The following is an 18421-nucleotide window of genomic DNA, read 5'->3' on the forward strand; positions in this document are numbered from 1 at the left end:
TTTAGTTCTCAGTTTGTTGAACGTAAATTTTTTACTAGTTTCACGCAAGCACATCTTATTAGTGAAATAATATTTATGAATTGTTACATAACGCGAACCAGTAGTAATCGAAACAAAAACCACCGCGAGCGTAGCTCTTTTCTCGAAGAAAAAAGAGGATACAGGAAGAAAGAAGAGGGAAGGAGAGCGCCTCGGACGGGCCGACAGATGCCTTCCCACGTTTTTTCGTTGAGACATGTGCCCGGCGCGGAAAGCGAAAGGGTTGAGAAATTCAGTTGCCGACCGGGTGAGGCGGCGGCGGCGGCGGCAAAAAACCACCCCACAATACAAGATTCCGCCAGTAATCGCTGCGCGCCGCGATTTCCACGCGAGCAAGGGGTGAATTCGATTAACAGACACACGGGGGTCGCGGTCTTTCTCCCAGATCGGACCGCATTTCTTTCTTTTTTCTCTGGGACTTTTCTGTCCCTTTAATAATCGGTCGGTGACACGCACCCTCGGCGACCATATCGTCTGTATGTAAACAACGATTGTTCATTCACGGCGACTTGTATATGAGAAAATCCTCCGGTCCGTGTCGCTCTCGTAACACGTGGCATTAAAAAACTTTCCACCCCTTGTGACATCTTTGTTTTGCTAAAAAGTTCTGCCGTCAATATAATCTTCCGTGACTAATTTCTCGAAAGTTACGTTCTTGTCATTTCGAGAGAATATATTTCCGAGAGAAGATTGCTGAAATGTATGTAAATTTGAAGCGTGAAAGCTTTTTCTCGGCTTTTTCGGACCAATCGATGATCACGTGACGTCGATTTCCGTGTTGATGATAAGCTTCGTACATATGAGAGAGTCCAGAGGCAAAAAGCAAGCTCAAGCAACCCGCAAAAAATCCCAGAAAAAACTATTCAAAGCCACCCTCGTAATGCGAGAGTATATATAAGTATGCTGATCTACAAAAAAAGAGGTTGTGCAAATCATGGCGCGATTGTTTAGCTGGAAATCCGAATTTTCCGTTCACGAGCTCTTTTATGATACATATAAAAAGAAGCTCGACATCGTCGGCTGCATCTTCAGCGACGACTACTTTTAACTTTTGCTTTTAGGACATACATCGATTATACAGGGAGCCCTCGAAACGGAACAAAGGAAACGGCGGACAAAGAGCGCTCAAACGGGAATCCATCTGTACAAAAGTACATCGAGACAAGCGTGAACCCACCACCACCATGTGCGTGCGTACGAGTAAACTGAACGTGTTGCGCGAGAAAGAGTTAAAAATGTTAAGATTTCGGAATCGTTAGAGAGGAGCGATTAGAGCGGAAATGGTGTCGCGCGATTTTACCGAGATCGATCCTTTGGTTCTTTTTTAAACATGTTCACCTCTCGACCAATTTCGGTTGTTACCGGCACCGCGAGTATCAGCGAGTTTGCGAGTTGGACGTCGGATTTGGTACATACATGACTGACCTTCGACGTGTGGGTACGGAGACTGGACTCCGTGGCAAAGCCCTTGCCGCAGATGTTGCAATGGAACGGCCGGTTCTTCGCCCGCTCCACCTGAGCGTCGTGATTCCTCAGGTGTTGCTGCAAATTCGACAGTTGGATGAAGGCCCGCCCGCAGTCCGGTAAATGGCACTTGTACGGTCGTTCACCTGCGATCAGATACCGTAAGGCGTATTAGAATTTCGTGCGGCTGTGCACGAGCGTACGTAAATTGTATTACGGGTGCGGTGTGGAGCGCACGTAACGGCCCTGCTCATATGCACGCTCTCGATCGGGAAATTTGCACCAGTCATGACACGCGATTTTTCCGCAGATCAAGAATCGAAAGAATAGCTATATTTTACTTGGAGATAAAAAGTAATAAGTATAGTTTTATTATATTTGTTAGAGAGAGAGAGATGCGTGTGTGTGTGACTCGTTAAGAATGTTACAAATTATAATATATCTTCCTGACATTTGCGTAAACAAACACAGTAAATTCCACGTGTCTCGATAAATTATTGTTTGTTTATTTATAGTAGTCACATAGAGTTTTCTTAATTATTCGTATAAAATAATTTAAGTACGTCTGTTGCGAGCTAACAAAAGTTCTTACATTTTTTATTAAAAATGTGAGATAACATAAAGTTATACAATTTATTTTATTTTTTTGTTATCTCATATTTAACAAAAAATCTAAGATCTTTTGTTAGCTCGCGCAACAGACCTACTTAAATTATTTTATATTTATTGTTAATACCACGAGCGAATTTATTATCATATTTTATGTTTAATTATTCGTAATCGCGCGAAATATTCTAAGCTGTTTATACCGTTTACTTTTGATTGGCGTGTAAACGGAGAGATATCATCCCTAACATGTATCGTACATTCAATATTAACTTTGTCCACCTCGCGCAGTCTGCGCGCGACGAAGATTGATGAAGAGATTGAAACGTCATTAATGACTCGTTTGTCAGCTCGCCAAGTATGTCTCTCACACTTCTCGCTCTTAAATGGTATATATAAAAGCCGTGTGGAAAAACGCGCTTAGGGAAGTGAATTGGCTGGTCAGTGACTCCCGGCTTTTTTGCTTGGAGCTGTGTTTTTTTTTTTTTTTTTACGGGCATGCAACAGGTTTCTACATCTACATCGACGAGTAGGTGGAAAGAAAAACACGGCATTTTTTTCCACCAACCACGGGCACAGGAAGGCATGACCGAGAATGCGTAAATTGGAGGTGGATAACGTGCGCGCAGCGTTTTCCAATGCAAATGCGCGCGCGAGAGAAGTCGTTTATTGCTCGGACTTAAGAAAATTTCCGTTTACTTCTACAAAGTACGAATATATTTAAGCGCCTCTCTCCCGCGCAATATAATGATAGAGTAAAATGCAGCTTCTCTCGATCGTTTAATCGCCTCGATCGATCGGCATTCGAGAGGCAGACTTCAGCTGCCGCGTTTTTATTGCGTTTTTTTCTCTTCCTTTTCTCCACGCCGTTCCGTCTCTCTAGTGGATTCGATTCTAATTCCCACAAGCGATTGGCTCAATTTAACTTTTATTAATATCGACATTCTTCCCCAATCCTTTTTACCCCGGGCACTTGTTCCTTCCGCTGTCTCGCTCCGTCTCTCTCTCTCTCTCTCTCTCTCTTTCGTCTACTTTTCTTTCTCCTACTTCAGTCGTTCCACGGGATTCATCTTTTATTCAGTCGCATGATTCATCAGAGAATTTAATCGTGTTCGATTTAATAAAAATAAAACTTGAACAAGCAAAATTAGTTTTACTGCATTCTTTTGTCGCGCATTGTGACATTCGGGATTTTTGAGGCATGAGAATCAAAACGCGATTGGTGAATTTTGTCACAAACATATACATATTTTTCATTGAAGAAAGGTCATAAAAACTTTTTTGCGTGATACGGAGCAGTAAAAGTTGGCTATTACAATGTCAGCACGGCAATAAAAATACTCGGATATTTCAATAATGACGTTAGCAAAAAGTCTGTTATTACAGAAAGCGATTTTCTGATAAAAACGTGCGAGCTGATCGCTCGCATTTCCCACGTGAAACAAATGCAGGGAAGAGGAAGACGCGCCTCCACTGCATTCGTTTGCGAAGGTTTTCACATGTGAGGTGGAAACAGCCCCGCCGCTGCACATACGCGTTAACTTATCTGTGATAAGAATCCACTTTCGCGTATATTCGCGTATATACTACGTGTGTATATACTCGTGCATATGTATTCTCTTTCAAATATATAAATGTACGAATCTCATATTCTCTTTGATACTTTTATAAAAGATATACGAATCGATCTGATAACTTCTGCTGAATAACTAGGCAAAATAAGCGATATGCTAAAATAAATGGTTAGAATAAATTTTTTAAACGTTGATATTCAAAGTTAATATCAAGACAAATTCGTATTTGAACAACAAAAACAATATTTACATAGACGACAATGTGAAAAACTCGGTGAAAAAGAATAAAAATGTTATAGAAGGCATATTATTGGAGTTTTTATGAGCGGACATAGAGTTTTTTTTTCTTCTACCGTCCGAGACCGTATATTTTCTCTTGTCGCGCTACAATTAAAAACGTATTAATACACCGGCTATACAAACGGTGGCGGTCGAAGGAGGGAAGTCTAGTGGTTTCTTATTGTCGGCGCTTAATTGACGGTTGAAACATTTATTTGTAGAACGATGAGCTCGCCCACGTGTACGGCTCGCACATACGTAATATTCACCTTTTTTGTGCGCTTGACGCTTACCGGAAGTAGCGACGGTAGGAACAAACGCGCGGCGAGAGGGGTTACGAAGTGAGCACACCTCTCTCTTTCTTAGTTCATAAAAGGGAAATAATGACATAGAACAGACGACTCTCCTGCCGTTTTCTACGAAAACGGATGAGCTTCCCGCGCTATATTATAGCGATAATACAGCCGCGCCGACAAAATAACGTCGGACATTCTCGCGCGATAATATAAAAAAAGTTGCGACAACATACAATACATAAGCGTTGGCAGCTTTTCGAGCATGCAATCGACATTCATTTTTTACTCTCGTCACAGTTTAATTGGCCGTGTCACTCGCTAAGGCATTAATTTGTAAATGTGTTATGATAAACGTCGTTTTATACTACTCTAGTCGACTTCTATTAGTTCTTATCGAATTTCCTCTGATTCGATAAGCAAACGCGATGATTAATGATGCATTCGCAGGATCGATGACCTTTTCGTTAGCTTCTCCGCACTGGATCGGAAATACTGTATTGTTTTTAATAATTCAATATAAGTTTTTATATTGTAATCTAATAAGTTATCGAGTAATGCAATAGCCGCGTGATTTTCGCGCGCACGAAAAACTTATAATTAATCAATTTCAGATCTCGCGTGTGAAAGAAACGAAGTATAAGAAACGAGACGGAAACAGAGAGAGGGTGAGAAAGAAGAATCGGTCGAGATTGTCACGTCGAAGGGTCTAGCCCCAATTCTTCGAAACCCTTTGTGGAGTGCAAAGAATTACGAATTATAAAGAACTTTTGATGAATCGGTGCACTTTGCTATCTATTCAAGTTGATCTGACAGTCTCTTGTTGTTGTTTCAATCTCTCTTTTAGAGTTTATACGTTTAACTTTTGAAAAATTAAATAATTATATATTTATTACGAAGGGCTTAACTTTCAAAATAGTATCGCAATTTTAATTTAAAAAAAAATAATCAGTTGTGTATTTTTCTTAATACCTCGCGTTTCAATATTTCGAAATATCGCTTGACCGAACACCGTAGGGTAAAATATAATATTTGCTGTCGAGTCGTATTTTCGAGCAAGCCATAAATTCTATCCGTCATTTCGGGGTACGGACAATTTCAATTTTATTCCATTAAAAATCGTGATCATTGTTGCACGAACGAATTTATCGCGGCAGACATTCTACACGAATTTCAACATTTAATTTTGACGTACGGTTACTACCCTCGAGCTCTTTCTCACTCACACTCTCCGCTCGCTTGGCTTTCCTCTCCTCCCTTGCCAACCCTTCCAACAGCCTCCAGCCCTAGCTTTACTGTCGCGCTTTCTCCAGCGGCGTTGCGCGCAAATCATTTTCGGAATATCAAACACCTCTGACAGAACGTCCAATGATTTCCCACACTCCTACTGGTTCGCCCTTTCGCTGCGCAAAAGCGCGACCCTTTTGACGTCGGCCCGAAACCGCGACTATTTTTCGTGAAATCTCGCGTTTCGTCGGTCGCGCTTTTTTTTTTATTCGCGGCGCCGATACATCTCGTCCCGCCGTTCCACTCGTCAAAATCACCGGGACTCGCAAAAGTAGATAGAAAGTCCGGCAAAAGCTCGCACGTGGTTGGACGTGTGAAGCACGAAACAGCCCGTGGAATCGCCAACCTCCCTCCTCTATATCCACCTTTCCACCACCTCGGTCTGACCGGTGGTGTGCGCTGGCCGCGCGTCTCGCACACAACCCCGCGTGTTCTACGGAACCTCGCACCGGGTGGATGTTATATACCGGGTGGATTGCCACCCACCCTCTCTCGCGCTGCCCGGCACAGCCCTGCCGCGTCCTGCCGCGCGCGCGGCCCACTACACGTCCACGGCAGAAAATTAATGTCCCCTGCAATCCATGTATAATGCATTCGCATTTCGTTCAACGAACAAATGAACGCACTGCTAGAAAATTTACGTCCCATCTCGCTCCCGGTGGCGAGCGTCTTTTCTCTTATCCTGAACTCTGTCTCTGTTTCTCTTTTTCACCCTTCCTTTGTGCTTCCTCCCTTCTCTCATTTCTTTCCTTGTTTCTCTCTATCCAATTTCTGTCGATATCTCTACGTTTTCCTCTCTTTCTCTCTATTCAACCCTTGCACAGGAATTCGCGGGCGGAAATGCGCCGACCCTGACCAACTCGCGACCGCCGCTTCTCTCTTCCGGTCGCGCATTTCTCTCTCTCTCCCCCTGCTTCTCCAACCACTCGCTTCCTCTTTCCCAGTCTCCTCGCTCCGCGCTCCCGGCGTCATCGAAATTCCGGCTGGAAATCATTAAATTGCACGCACTCACACGCACGTGCGTCGCTCGCACTGATGGCTCTCTCTCCTGGCGAGCCCCCTTCACCTCCACTCTCCCGCTCTTTCGCTCTCGCGACCTTCTATGACACTCGTCGAACTATCCACACAAGTGATACCTCGAATTTCGGCGTACATATATGCGAATGAGGGAGGGTGGCGGAACACGCACTGTTTCCATGGAAAAATTGACGATGACAGCGATGACGCGCCTGCAAAGGCGGAGAACAAATTTATCCAATAATCAGGGACGCGATATTTCGTGCCTCTTTCCGTTCTTCGTTCGGGAGATACCGAACGATACATTTGGCATTTTCGAAAAGTCGAACAAACGACGCAAATAGTCAGTTGAACCTCGCGTTGAACCGAGATCAACGAATGCTTATCAGATTGTAAAGATATCGCGAATATAATCAGAACTCGCGTAAGTCTATGCGTAGTTGCACATTGTGCCACATTGTTATCAAATATCGTGAAGCATAGTTCTCTTATCGGCGTACCTCAGTCAATTTTCATTTGAGTATTGTATCTTTTGAAGTAGCGCACTTTGCGCTAAAGATAAGAATACGATGTTACCAACGGTCATAATAAAAAAAGCGGTATTTAGTTTCCGATAGCGTTTAATTGCACTTTGCACTTTTTCTATATATATAACTTGAATGAAACAAGTACTTATATAATCGCGAGGCGCGTTGAAAGCGCACTCAGAGAACTAATCTGTTGCATTAGGCAAATCAGATAGTGCAAACAGATCGTAGTGTACAATTTATCTTGGTAAAGAAGTCAGCTTAATGATTAATGACGACTGTACGCGCATCGTATAGAATTGGAGAAACATGCAACAACGCTTTAAACGCTAAACAATATAATATAACGCCAGACGTGTTACGTGATGATGAGAATCCTTCGGAAAACTTTACGCACACGCTTCTCTGCGTCTCTGTGTGTTTCGGCATCACGTTCGTCGTCGCGTTTATTCACGACGGCGATTAATAGCGCGATTCAAGTCTAGGTGCAAAGTGACCGTTGAAAAATTTAACTTTCTCACGTACTGCGCGGCGGATTACATTAACCTTGGTTCGACGAGAAAGTATTTTCGGAAAAGGCGGTCTATAGCTCTTTCTCTCTCTCTCGCCTCGGCTCGTTGCTAATTAAAGCGCGCTTATCCGCACCGCTCCTCGCTAAAGCGAGAGTCGAAAAGCGATTAAACTTCAAATTTAGCCTAAAAGTACGACGGTAATGTGACAGCCTCCATTAATTTTCTTACGTGTCCGGGGGAATCGTTGATGCTTTCTTCCACATCGGGTCGAGAGGAAGCGCGATCGTTCGCGAGTTGATGGTATATAAAAAGATTTCCGTCGTCGCGCGCGCGCAACTATTACAATGTACACGGGGTGGCCGCGACAATTCCCGCAGACCGCGCCGCGTGTTACATCAGTCACGCGCTAGTAAATTCGCTCTAGTAAAACGTCATTCGGACTCGATCGCCCGCGCCGCAACAAAAATCGAGAATTAATTATTTAGACGGGTTATATGGGCGCGCCATGTTTATTGGTCTACATTAATTACGGTTTCGCTAGTCCGGCTAGGTACGCGAGTCGAACAATTGAGTCGTTGTGTTTTGATAATTATTCCCGTGACAGTCATTAATAATCAACCGTGCTATATAGTCGCATAATTAACTGCTATACCGGAACCGCCTTCTGTTTCCCCTTTCTCTCCACGTTCGACATCCTCGAACAAATTCTTCTATTTCGGAGAATGTTGGAGAAGTGTGTGTGTGTGTGCGTCGCTTTTCAACAAAATAATTGCTTTTACGCACACATTAAAATCAATCAATCTAAAATTTAAAAGAGGATAAATAATTTTAATATAGATTAAAACAGAAGCGAACATATAAAGCCATAACTGATATGCCAAAACTTTTCCCGTCGTATTATATGAAATGATTCGTTTTCGTAAAGGAGACTTTTGATACTGCAGGCCAGTGCAGCAACGTTAAAACGTGGCGAGCGGTTAAACGGTCACTTCGATCACTTTGGTGTTAACTCGTATCGCTACCGTCGAGAGGTGTGTCCCGTTTCGCGGGAAATACGCGCGCGGTGGTCAGCGTCGCCTGCTGCGGATGTCACATAGCGCGCGTCGAACAGATGAAATTACTTTCCGTGGAAATCATTATCGGATGGCGCCATCCAGATTTATCGAAAGAATAACGCGCGGGGGCATTATCGTGGACGCGCGGCTGAAAATTTATAGGCTTCGGAATTACCATGAAACCGGCGTTAGCTCCACGTTCGGCCCGGCGTGGCGTATATTGCGCTAGGAGAACACGTTACCAGGCACATAGAATTGCGAGCGGGAGCGAGAGAGAAGCAGGGAGCGCGAACGAGAGGGCAAGAGAGTGCATCCCTTTCCCGAGCGATGCACCGAAGCGTTTCACGCATGCATGGAAATCATTAAAATAAAATGGCCGATAACAAATGACTGTTGCAAAGAGGGGAGCCCACCCGGCTAGCGGCCATCTTGGTTCACGTGACCGTCATCCGGGCAACCACGGGCACGCCACGCCCCTTTAATGATTTCTACCCCCTGGCGAATGTGCTGTACGTATGTACGTGCGAAATTTCTCCCGTGTATGTGCGTGTGTATTTGTGCACGGGAGCGCGCTACGATGTGTGGGTATCTCCCCTACACACACACGGGGTACAGTCATCATCAGTAGTCTAGGGCAAAATCACCCGGGTACAGCCTCTTCCAAACTCGTAGTCATCGAGCGTTCTCGAAGGCGTGTTTCGGCTTGAAATTCTCGCTTTTCATTACTTATCGGAGAAAGTGCGACTCCACGGCACTCAGAACATGATAAATTATGCACTCGAGATTAGAGAGGGAGAGAGAGAAAGAGAAAGAGAATGAACAATGATCTACCTATCGGGACTCGTTCCCAGCCAGTTTGTTTCACTTTCTTCAGTTGCCTGGCAATAGTGGCGTCGCGAAATCGACGTTGCACAAACCATCACGTTCTGAATAAAATAAAACTCTATACACTACATCCAGAACTTGAGCTTTATATCAGTAAGTTTGAGTTTCGACTGCAAGCAAATAGATAAACGAGACACATTTTTCCGTGTACCAAAATAAAATTGGACTTAATAACTGTTGTGACCGGTTTAGATTTCGACGAATATAAGCACGGAGATCATTTTCGCGTGTCTACCGGGTCTCAAAGTAAACGAAATTCGAAATAAGCGACATTATATCGCGGGATATTCAAACTCGCGGACTTAACGATGCTACTTGCGCGATGACGTCGGGGGTGCGGCTGCGGATTTTGCAACTCGTCGTCGCCGACGTCGTCGCCGGAAAGTTCAAGGTTCGCGATGCACACAAGAGTCGAGTCGAAGTGAATTTTCGAGTCGATAGCGGGCGAGGCAGGCTCGCGGAATCCAGTCTCTAAGCGGACAGGATACGCCGTTTGATGATGCGGGGCAAGGCACGCGGGCAAGCGTTCGGGAATCGCGGCCGGGCACAGCAAAGGGCGGTAATAGTTGATCAATAATCCCGTAACTTGGTTAGGCGCGCGTTTATTTTGTCGAATGCGACCTATTCGCTTCGTCCGGGCGCGTCGTATTCGTAAGCGATCATCAAAATTTTATGAAGCAAAGATTACTACCGGACTCTTTATTTCGTCCTCCCGCGTGTCGTTATTGCGCTTTCGCTGTTCGTTACTGTGTTTCGCAACATACGTTTTTCCTACTCTCCGGAAAACAAGTTCTTTTTCAACAACGGCCGTTGACACAGTCTTGATTGGTCGTTATTTAACGCATCGTAATTACAACTACATGGATTGAGTGATTAAATAAAATTACGAATTTATATAACGTATGTTTTAGGAAACGTAAAAAATGAGATTAAAATAATTTAAGAAAATTTAAGTGGTATGAGTGTAATTTAATATTAATTAACGTGTCGTTCAAATTAGATATGTATAAGAAGTTTAATTCGAAAGATTAAATCTTTTACGAAGTATTGATAGCATATCAAAATCATTTAGCAAATTTCAAATTAACGCGAATAAACGCGAAGATTCGAAAAGTCGCGAGCAAGGTCGTTCAACGCTCGAGAAGATGCTTCGCGATGTTTCTTCTTGCGACGACGATGATACCAACGAACTTCCTGTTGTTGCCGGTTGGTCGGGTCGTGCGCGGGTGGAACATTATTCGGGCATATGGTAGTCCCGTCTCTCTATCTTTTTCTCGTTCTTGCACCCTCTCGAAGCGCTTCACCTGCCTTGCCCGAAACTCTTTGGCTCTTACACATTTTTTATTTTTTATTTTTTTTTTTTTTAACCAATGCCTTCGCTTTTTTGGGGCCGTTCACGGGGAACACATCGAGGTCACCGACCCGATGAGATCCGTAACCCTTACTCGTCGTTGTGGCACACTTATTTCCACGCATCGAGGCCGATGAACCCTTTTTTTGCGATCAATTTTGACCCCATAAATCGATCGGTCGGCACGTGGAATTTTTGGGATCGCGATACAGAAACGCGATACAAAAATTCAAACGATTTTAGCGAGAGAGGTTGAGGATATCGTATTATCGCGCTTTCGGTGACAATAATCAAAGATTTGTATTTTTTTTTTTTTAATGTAAATACAGAATTTACACGTTGTATTCGTCAAGTGGAAACGTAAATATACACGTCCCGAAATACTTTCACGAACACAAAATCTCATCGAGCAGAATACTCACGCTCGACAACTTCTCATCGTGCGGCGTCAACGAGCTCTAATTTCGGGCCGGCCGGTAATTTTTCTCGCGGACTCAACCGAGCATAATTTATTCTCGATGCCTGATGAGACCCATTGTCGCCGAGACGATGTCGACGCTTCCTCGCCTTTCGGCGAGGAGGGGGCTGAAAACAAGTCAAGTCTGTCTAACGGGGAAAGGGCCCGCGCGGAAACGAGGGGTTGAAGTGGCGCTCCTACATATATATAGTTAGAAAAGAGACACCGAAAAAAAAAGAAAACGAATTATATAAGACACCGGAAGACGAATACACGCGGCTTGCCAGCTTCTTCCATTCGTTCGCGAGTAGTAACGATCGTTGTTCTGGATGCAGAACAAGACCACTCTTTTCTCCCGACGACAATCTCTCACCGCTTAACAGGCATTTCGTCGGACTTTTTTTTCTCTCTTCTCGCTTTCCTTCCTCTCGCGTTTCTCTCCCTGTCTGTCTCTCGTCGTCGTAGGAAACGTCGACGAACCTCGGGTCATTAGGCAGACCGGGGTAAAAAGGGGTAAAAATTAATGTCTCAGAACGAACGTTCGGCCTGTCGAGTGGCCGGAGCTAAGTCCTGATGGCCCTCGTGTCTTTACGATTTTTCATCGCGAGCCATTTGTTCGTGAGATCCTCTGGAAGACCGTCCCTCCCTCCCTCCGCTAATCTCCCGAACTTGCCAGTTGAACGACCTTTGATTCCTCGATGAAGTTGACGTACAACTGAATTAACAATGAACCACCATTCCGAACGCGCGCGACTCTAATTATAGATAATATCTGATTTTGAGCGAAAAATTCTTCGAGATAAGAAGAGTCATTGTCTATCATTCCTCACGCACTAAATGCATTTGTTTGAAACTTTCGCAAAAGTGGCAATAATATAAAGACTTGCGATTCTCTCTGAGGAAATAAGCATTTGCGAGAAAGTGAGCAGTTGAAGTTTAAAGCCCGTGGCGCATCGTCGAGATGTCCACGCAACTTAAGCCTGTCGTGTGTATATACACATACTGTTTATACGTAGATAGAATGTACATGACGACGCGCACACAACAAAACCAGGCCCGAAGTTTCCAACGTAAGACGCGAGTTGCTGCGCCCTCGTATACCGTATGGCGTTACCTCCCACACATGCCGTGTAGAAAGTTTACTAGATGGAAATCTATATCTTATTTTACGGCCGACCGTGCTCAATATTCTTGACCCCGCCGGCCCCGAGCGGCCGATATAAATGGTCCGCGTAAATCTTTCCAGACCGAGACTCGGCATCGCCGAGTTGCGAGAGCAGATAAAGAGATGCATCTTCTCTTTCGCGAGGATGGAAAATATTATCGGATATTATTATCGGAGCTTTGATACGCTCCAACGTCTGTAGATTGTTCTTTTTCCAAAGTTTGTTTTTGAATATTTTGTCTTGCTGGAAAAAAGATGATATGTTTGTTGATTGAGATTCCATCGCGTCTAGCGAGAACGCAACAGTTTTTAGAAGAATAAATTAAATTTATTTGCAATATTATATAATTAATAAATTACTTAGTCATGAAAATGTAATTCACGCTGTATCCGAGACGATATGTTAACATTATAAAGTCATTAGAGTAATATCAATAAGATATCGCGACGATGTGTTGCAATATTCGTAGCGCGAATCACCTATCTCGCGCGCGCCACTAATAACTATCGATAACGCAAGTGAAAAAGAAAAAAAAAGAAGCGTTCTGCCAGCGTCGCGGCATTTGTCGGCGCGAAGTTATTGCATTCGAGGTTGAGGAGCATTAAGTATCCTTAACCTACTGACCGGTTCTCCGCGTCGCGCGCTAAAACGTGATCGCGCTCGCTACGACCGCTCGAGGATCATAATATACTTGATTTTGCGTGGAAAAAAAGATCGGCTTTCATGCTAGATTAGAAAGTTAATCTACATTTTGTCAGACGTACCGCTCACTGGCAGAGGTATATAATTATACGCGCGACGCGAGACGGAAAGATTGGGCGGCTGAGAATATATCCGCTTCGCGATACTCTCGTCTCGAAATTCGGTTCGTTCGTATATAACGTTCACGATTTTTAAACTTGGAGCGATGAATACGTCGTTATTGATGGTGCTTGTTTGTGTGTTCAGTAACGGCCATTAATTAGCAAGCACTTACTTTAGAGAGAATTAAATTGTAAATATATAAATAACCACAAGGCAGATTATTTTGATGAATCGATGTCTGTGTGTATGTATATATTTTTCGAAAAGCGCTTCAACGCGTCGCTGAAAATGATGAGATTTCAAGAACGACATTTTCAGTATAAAATAATTAATTTGCGCGAGAGAGAAAAGAGACCAAAGAGGATATTTTATTTGTGTTTCAAATATTCCTTTTGTTTCCACGGCGTGCTTATGTTTCGCCGCGTTGGTAGAAGAGAAGGGATATTTTCGTCTTGCTAGGCGAATCTCGAAGACGCGTCTCGCCTGCGTTCCTCGCGAAAGGGTTGCGAAAGTAAGTCAGTAAAGCAAGGGTGAACTTTCGGCCGAATTCAAAGATTAAAACGGCGGTGTCTCTTTAAGCGTCTTGCAAGAATCGTGAACCTTCTCTCTTCGTTCTTCTCTCAATCTTTCTCTCTTTCGAATCGTCTCGATTTAGTGACGTTCTCGAGCGTCATTTTTGATTGCTGCTTCCGAATTGCAGCGAAGGTTTAATCACAAAATTAGGACAGTTAATAGAAAGAGACGGGAAGAAAAGATCGCTTTTAAATCGCAATAAATAAAACGACGAATTCACGAGAACGTGAAAACTAACGCGACCTTGCTTTTTATACTTCAACGAATGCTTATTACTTCTAGCTGCATCTCGGACTATTCTATATCAGCTGCGACAGATAAGATAGCCGCGGAAAAAAATCACTCTCATGGCAACAATCTCAGGACGCGATGTGGATTTGCGTGCTGCGGAAAAAGTTAACGCGCCTTGAAAAACGTTTGTAAGAAATATATATATAGATCGTACAAATATAATTTTGTCTATTATTCTATTTTTATTGAGTTTATTAAATCGTTTCTAATTGATTTCACTTAACTTTAAATCAATTGTAAGACTCGCGTGCTTTTGACGCAATACGTTAAGATATCACAAGTATTCGATAAAATAACGCAATTGGAACAATTATCTCGCGCATTACATACGGATTATTCAAGAGTTTTTAAATTCTGTTTTAAAAGTATCTCACTTCCATTTCTTCATAAACTGAACTATGGAGAACTCGCACGAGTCACGTGATTTGTCCGGCTAGGCGAGCTCGCGGTTTCCTTTCCCATTAAATTTTAATTAACTGCGGGTGGGAAAAAACGAAGCAAGTGCACTATAACCCACAATATGCATACTATAGTTCACGTTTTGCCATCCCGCGTAATTAGTTTCATCGACCACTAACGGCGCGTACAAGGTGTTGAACAAAAAGGCAGCAGAATCGCCGAGCTCTCCGTGAAAAAGGACTTAACCGCTGTTTGGGAAGCAATTCGAGAACGCGGTACTTACATTTCGCATCGTTCCCACTTCTAATTAATAGTACAAAAAAAAAACAAAACAAAATAATAAAAAAGTTATGTGGCTATAAACTTGTAAATTTACACTTCTCGACAAAGTAAATTTTTTGTGTCTTTTTTGCAATTTTTGAGTCATCTATTTTTTGCAGAATTTTCTGTCGTTAAAGCGCTACGCAAAAATGTCAATTTGCCGGCTATTAGTTCACCATTCGCATCTGTCAACAGAGCGTCGTGCAAATATTGCACCGAGATTTCTTATCTCGTATCACAAACAGCGCGTTGACAATCGGTGCGCGGGCGATGAGTCGGAAAAATTATCCAAGGCGATTCGCGATCATGCTCCCGTGTCGTCGTCGACGTTTCGTCGCGGTCTCGTAATCGATCCGGAAGCGATCGTGTCTCGCAACAGCGGCTGCTCGATAGACGGGCATAAAAAAAGATTTGACGGTCAGTTTTATTGTCGAATCATTCTGTTCGATACGGCCCAAGGTCGAGACAAAAAAAGCGTATCTATCATCATCGGACTATCGTTCCCCCCTCTTACGTACTCTTTCCACCCACGGCAGAAGCTCTATTCAAATTAACCCTCACGGAAAAAATGCGGAACCGCCGCGGAAGGGTTCGTAGAAAATTAGAATAGGCCGCTGCGTCTATGTACATATATATATGTATATATACATTGTACACCTATAAGCTATGCATATGCGCCGTGACTGTACGTTCATTCTTTTTTATTTTCGACCACGGACCATACGGCGTGTTTCTCGTTGCCTAATCATTTTTCTTTTCTTCCAGAAACGCATCTTATTCCGTCAGAGTTCACGGTATTTTAAAAGACAAAATGCTAATTTAATGATTAAGTCGGGAAATCCCCAGTAGAACAATAGATCGTGAATCTCGAAAATTATTGTTTTTATGTCTCATTGTATGTATTAATGTTTTTTGTGTATAATTTTCAAGTTCACATAAAAGCTAGTTATATAAGCAGAAAGACTACAAAATTGCAGCATATTTCGGCATATGTCGATAATCGCGTCTTTTTAAGTTGCCGCGGCGAAACCGGAGTTTGAGTGTGTTAATTACTAAACGTGGGCCGGTTACATCGCTCGCAAAATTGCATGAATGCATGAATTCTGGCGTGCGAGTAATTTACGAGTACGCCGCGCTGCTGTACGCTGGGCTGGTATTAGAACTAACGCTTGCTCTGTTAAAACATTCATAGCCGGGCTATAGGTCGGCTGGCTGATTAGCCTGCGCGTTATATTAATCAACGAAAATTAATCAACTTCCGAGGCTTAGAATATTCTCGAAATGCAAAGACTGTTCTGTCGTTAATTTCACGCGAGAAGTTTGTGCCGGAATAGGCTGATGAAATAAAGAAAAAAAAATTACTTGGTGTTCGTTTCGCGACTTGTCGTCACTTCCCCACTCGTTATTTTTATGTCTCGTGTTCAAAGTGCCGCACTGTTGTTTAATCTTTCATTCCGCGCCATTTGTGATAAAAGAACCACCGGACGTCGCTCTTTTCCGCGGTGCACTTGCGAGCCTCCCTCGAGCCGTCTCCTCTCGTTGCTTTGATTTTTCTCGAGATGTTCGCCGAGAGGCATTCCACCGCATGAATTCTTAACCGGGCGAAATTAGCGAATTAAAAGTGCGAGAGGGACGGAAAAACGCGCGCGGCCGGATCCCTGAAACAGGCCGGTTGCCGAAAGGAAACGAGAAAAGGATCTCTCGCAGTATGAATTCAGGAGCGATATTCCTTTTCCCTATTTTACAGCGGCACCTCGTAAATACGGATATGCAGGTTCATTTTCAAACTATTCTGTGCGCGCGCGCGCTCGCGAAAACGGGACGGCGGGTAAACGAAGGCAGAAGCCTTAATTTTTATTCATGCGCCGACGAAACGGCAATTTTTCGCAGTATTAAGTGAGCTTTAAAATTGTCCGGTCAATTTCGTCGGCAGGACGTGCTCCTTTTTTCAAGCACCGCTAACATCGACGACGCCCCCGTCAGGGCGAGAGAGAGAGAGAGAGAGAGAGAGAGGGAGAGGAAGATCCCTATTTTTAACCCTTTCCTTGTAGTCCTTGCAATGGACACAAAGAGCCGCACCTTGTTCCGCGGGATATAACCTTCACGCGAAATTACATCCGATAGGAAATCGTTACGAACTTGCTCCGGGGCGAATGCCGATGCGTTATCGATAACTATGGCCATTACGCATCACCGTCTTTTGTAACGTGGATTGCGCTCATCGATGGATCATTAGGTCATAGATGTTACCGTATGAACGCCCGGATTACCGGCTTGCGCAGAGCGGCGTTTAACCATCGCTCACCGCGCGATCCTTTTGTGACTAGAAATCCGCGTCATATTCTATCGCCGGCTGCTTTTCGGATACAGCGATTTTCGCAGGCGGCAACACATACGCGGCTCGTCCGCTTAGCGGCACCGGGAAAACCGATTAATTTCTGACGCGCAGGGTGGCCGATCATTAGATTTTGGCCGGGAAATTGAGTTTTGCCCGCTGCCGAAGGGATAATCTTTGGTAGCCTCTGGCCTGCTGCTATGCGCGCGCGGACTCTATCTCTGTGTCCCTCTTTCTCTCCCTTCGTATGCATCCCGATCGTCGCATACGCTTACGGACACGTACATGTATACGTGCGCCCGCGCGCACAAGAGTGTGTACGTACTGAATATACATACTGCGTTCACGCGCTCGCGCGGTCGTGTGCGCTTGCGACGGTGGCGGCGCGTAACTTCGGTTCCATTATTGAGCGATCGGACGATTGAAAAATTCCCGCGCTTTTTCACGCGTGATCGTCTCGGTGGGGCGAGCCGAACCCTCATTGGTCCGGCCGTTTGGTCATCCTCGCGCGTTGCTGGCGCAAGAGGGGGTGGACGCACACCCTCTCTCCCTTGTTCTCTCGTTCGTTTCTCTCACTCCAACCCTATACTCTGCACCCTCGACCAGGTATTTGTCTAGGCTACAGATATTGACCAGCTATCGATATCGTGGACACTCGTCGATATTATATTCTCTACGCCGCCTTCTCCCACCGCGCCGACCTCGTTCTTTCGTTTCGTTGTCTCCCACCCCGTCACCGCGCGTTTTAACGGTTGCGCGTTCTCTCGCAAATTTCGGTTAATGAATTATATGTATAATATATAGACACGCGTGCATATATACGCGCGAACGATGTAACTCGTGTGCATATTTGCGGAGCGAACGGAACGGATGAGGTGGCGAGAGAATGAGAGGAGGGAGGAGTACGTCGGCACGCCGGCGAATTCCCGCCGATTTTTGAACACGAGCGACCAATCGCCGCGTGCCCCGCCGCGCCAGAATTTCATCGAAATGAGAAATCAATACGCGGTACAAACGCTATAACGGAATTGTTGCCGTTGCAAAAATACAGGGTTTGCAAGTATGCAACTTCGCACGGTAGCTCGATATTAATTAGTCTGTAGCAATATCAATTATACTTTTTTTTATTTTTATTTTTGCGCCATTAAAGCTAAATATAAAATAACAAACAAATAAATAGGCGTGT

The 18421-nt window shown here is 44.1% G+C and overlaps 1 protein-coding gene across 4 annotated transcripts in view; it reads right to left on the minus strand.

The window, feature by feature from the left end:
* Positions 1-18421, minus strand: part of LOC109853565 (zinc finger protein squeeze-like) — a 75482-nt gene that overhangs the window by 23960 nt on the left and 33101 nt on the right. For all 4 annotated transcript variants that reach the window (XM_020425796.1, XM_020425795.1, XM_020425794.1 and 1 more), the window contains exon 4: positions 1465-1649. In XM_020425796.1, the coding sequence (XP_020281385.1) occupies positions 1465-1649 (185 nt within the window). The remainder of the gene's footprint in view (positions 1-1464; positions 1650-18421) is intronic.

This window comes from Pseudomyrmex gracilis, unplaced genomic scaffold (genome assembly GCF_002006095.1).
Source record: "Pseudomyrmex gracilis isolate BER0280 unplaced genomic scaffold, ASM200609v1 scaffold_50, whole genome shotgun sequence".
In the NCBI taxonomy this organism is placed as follows: Eukaryota; Metazoa; Arthropoda; class Insecta; order Hymenoptera; family Formicidae; genus Pseudomyrmex; species Pseudomyrmex gracilis.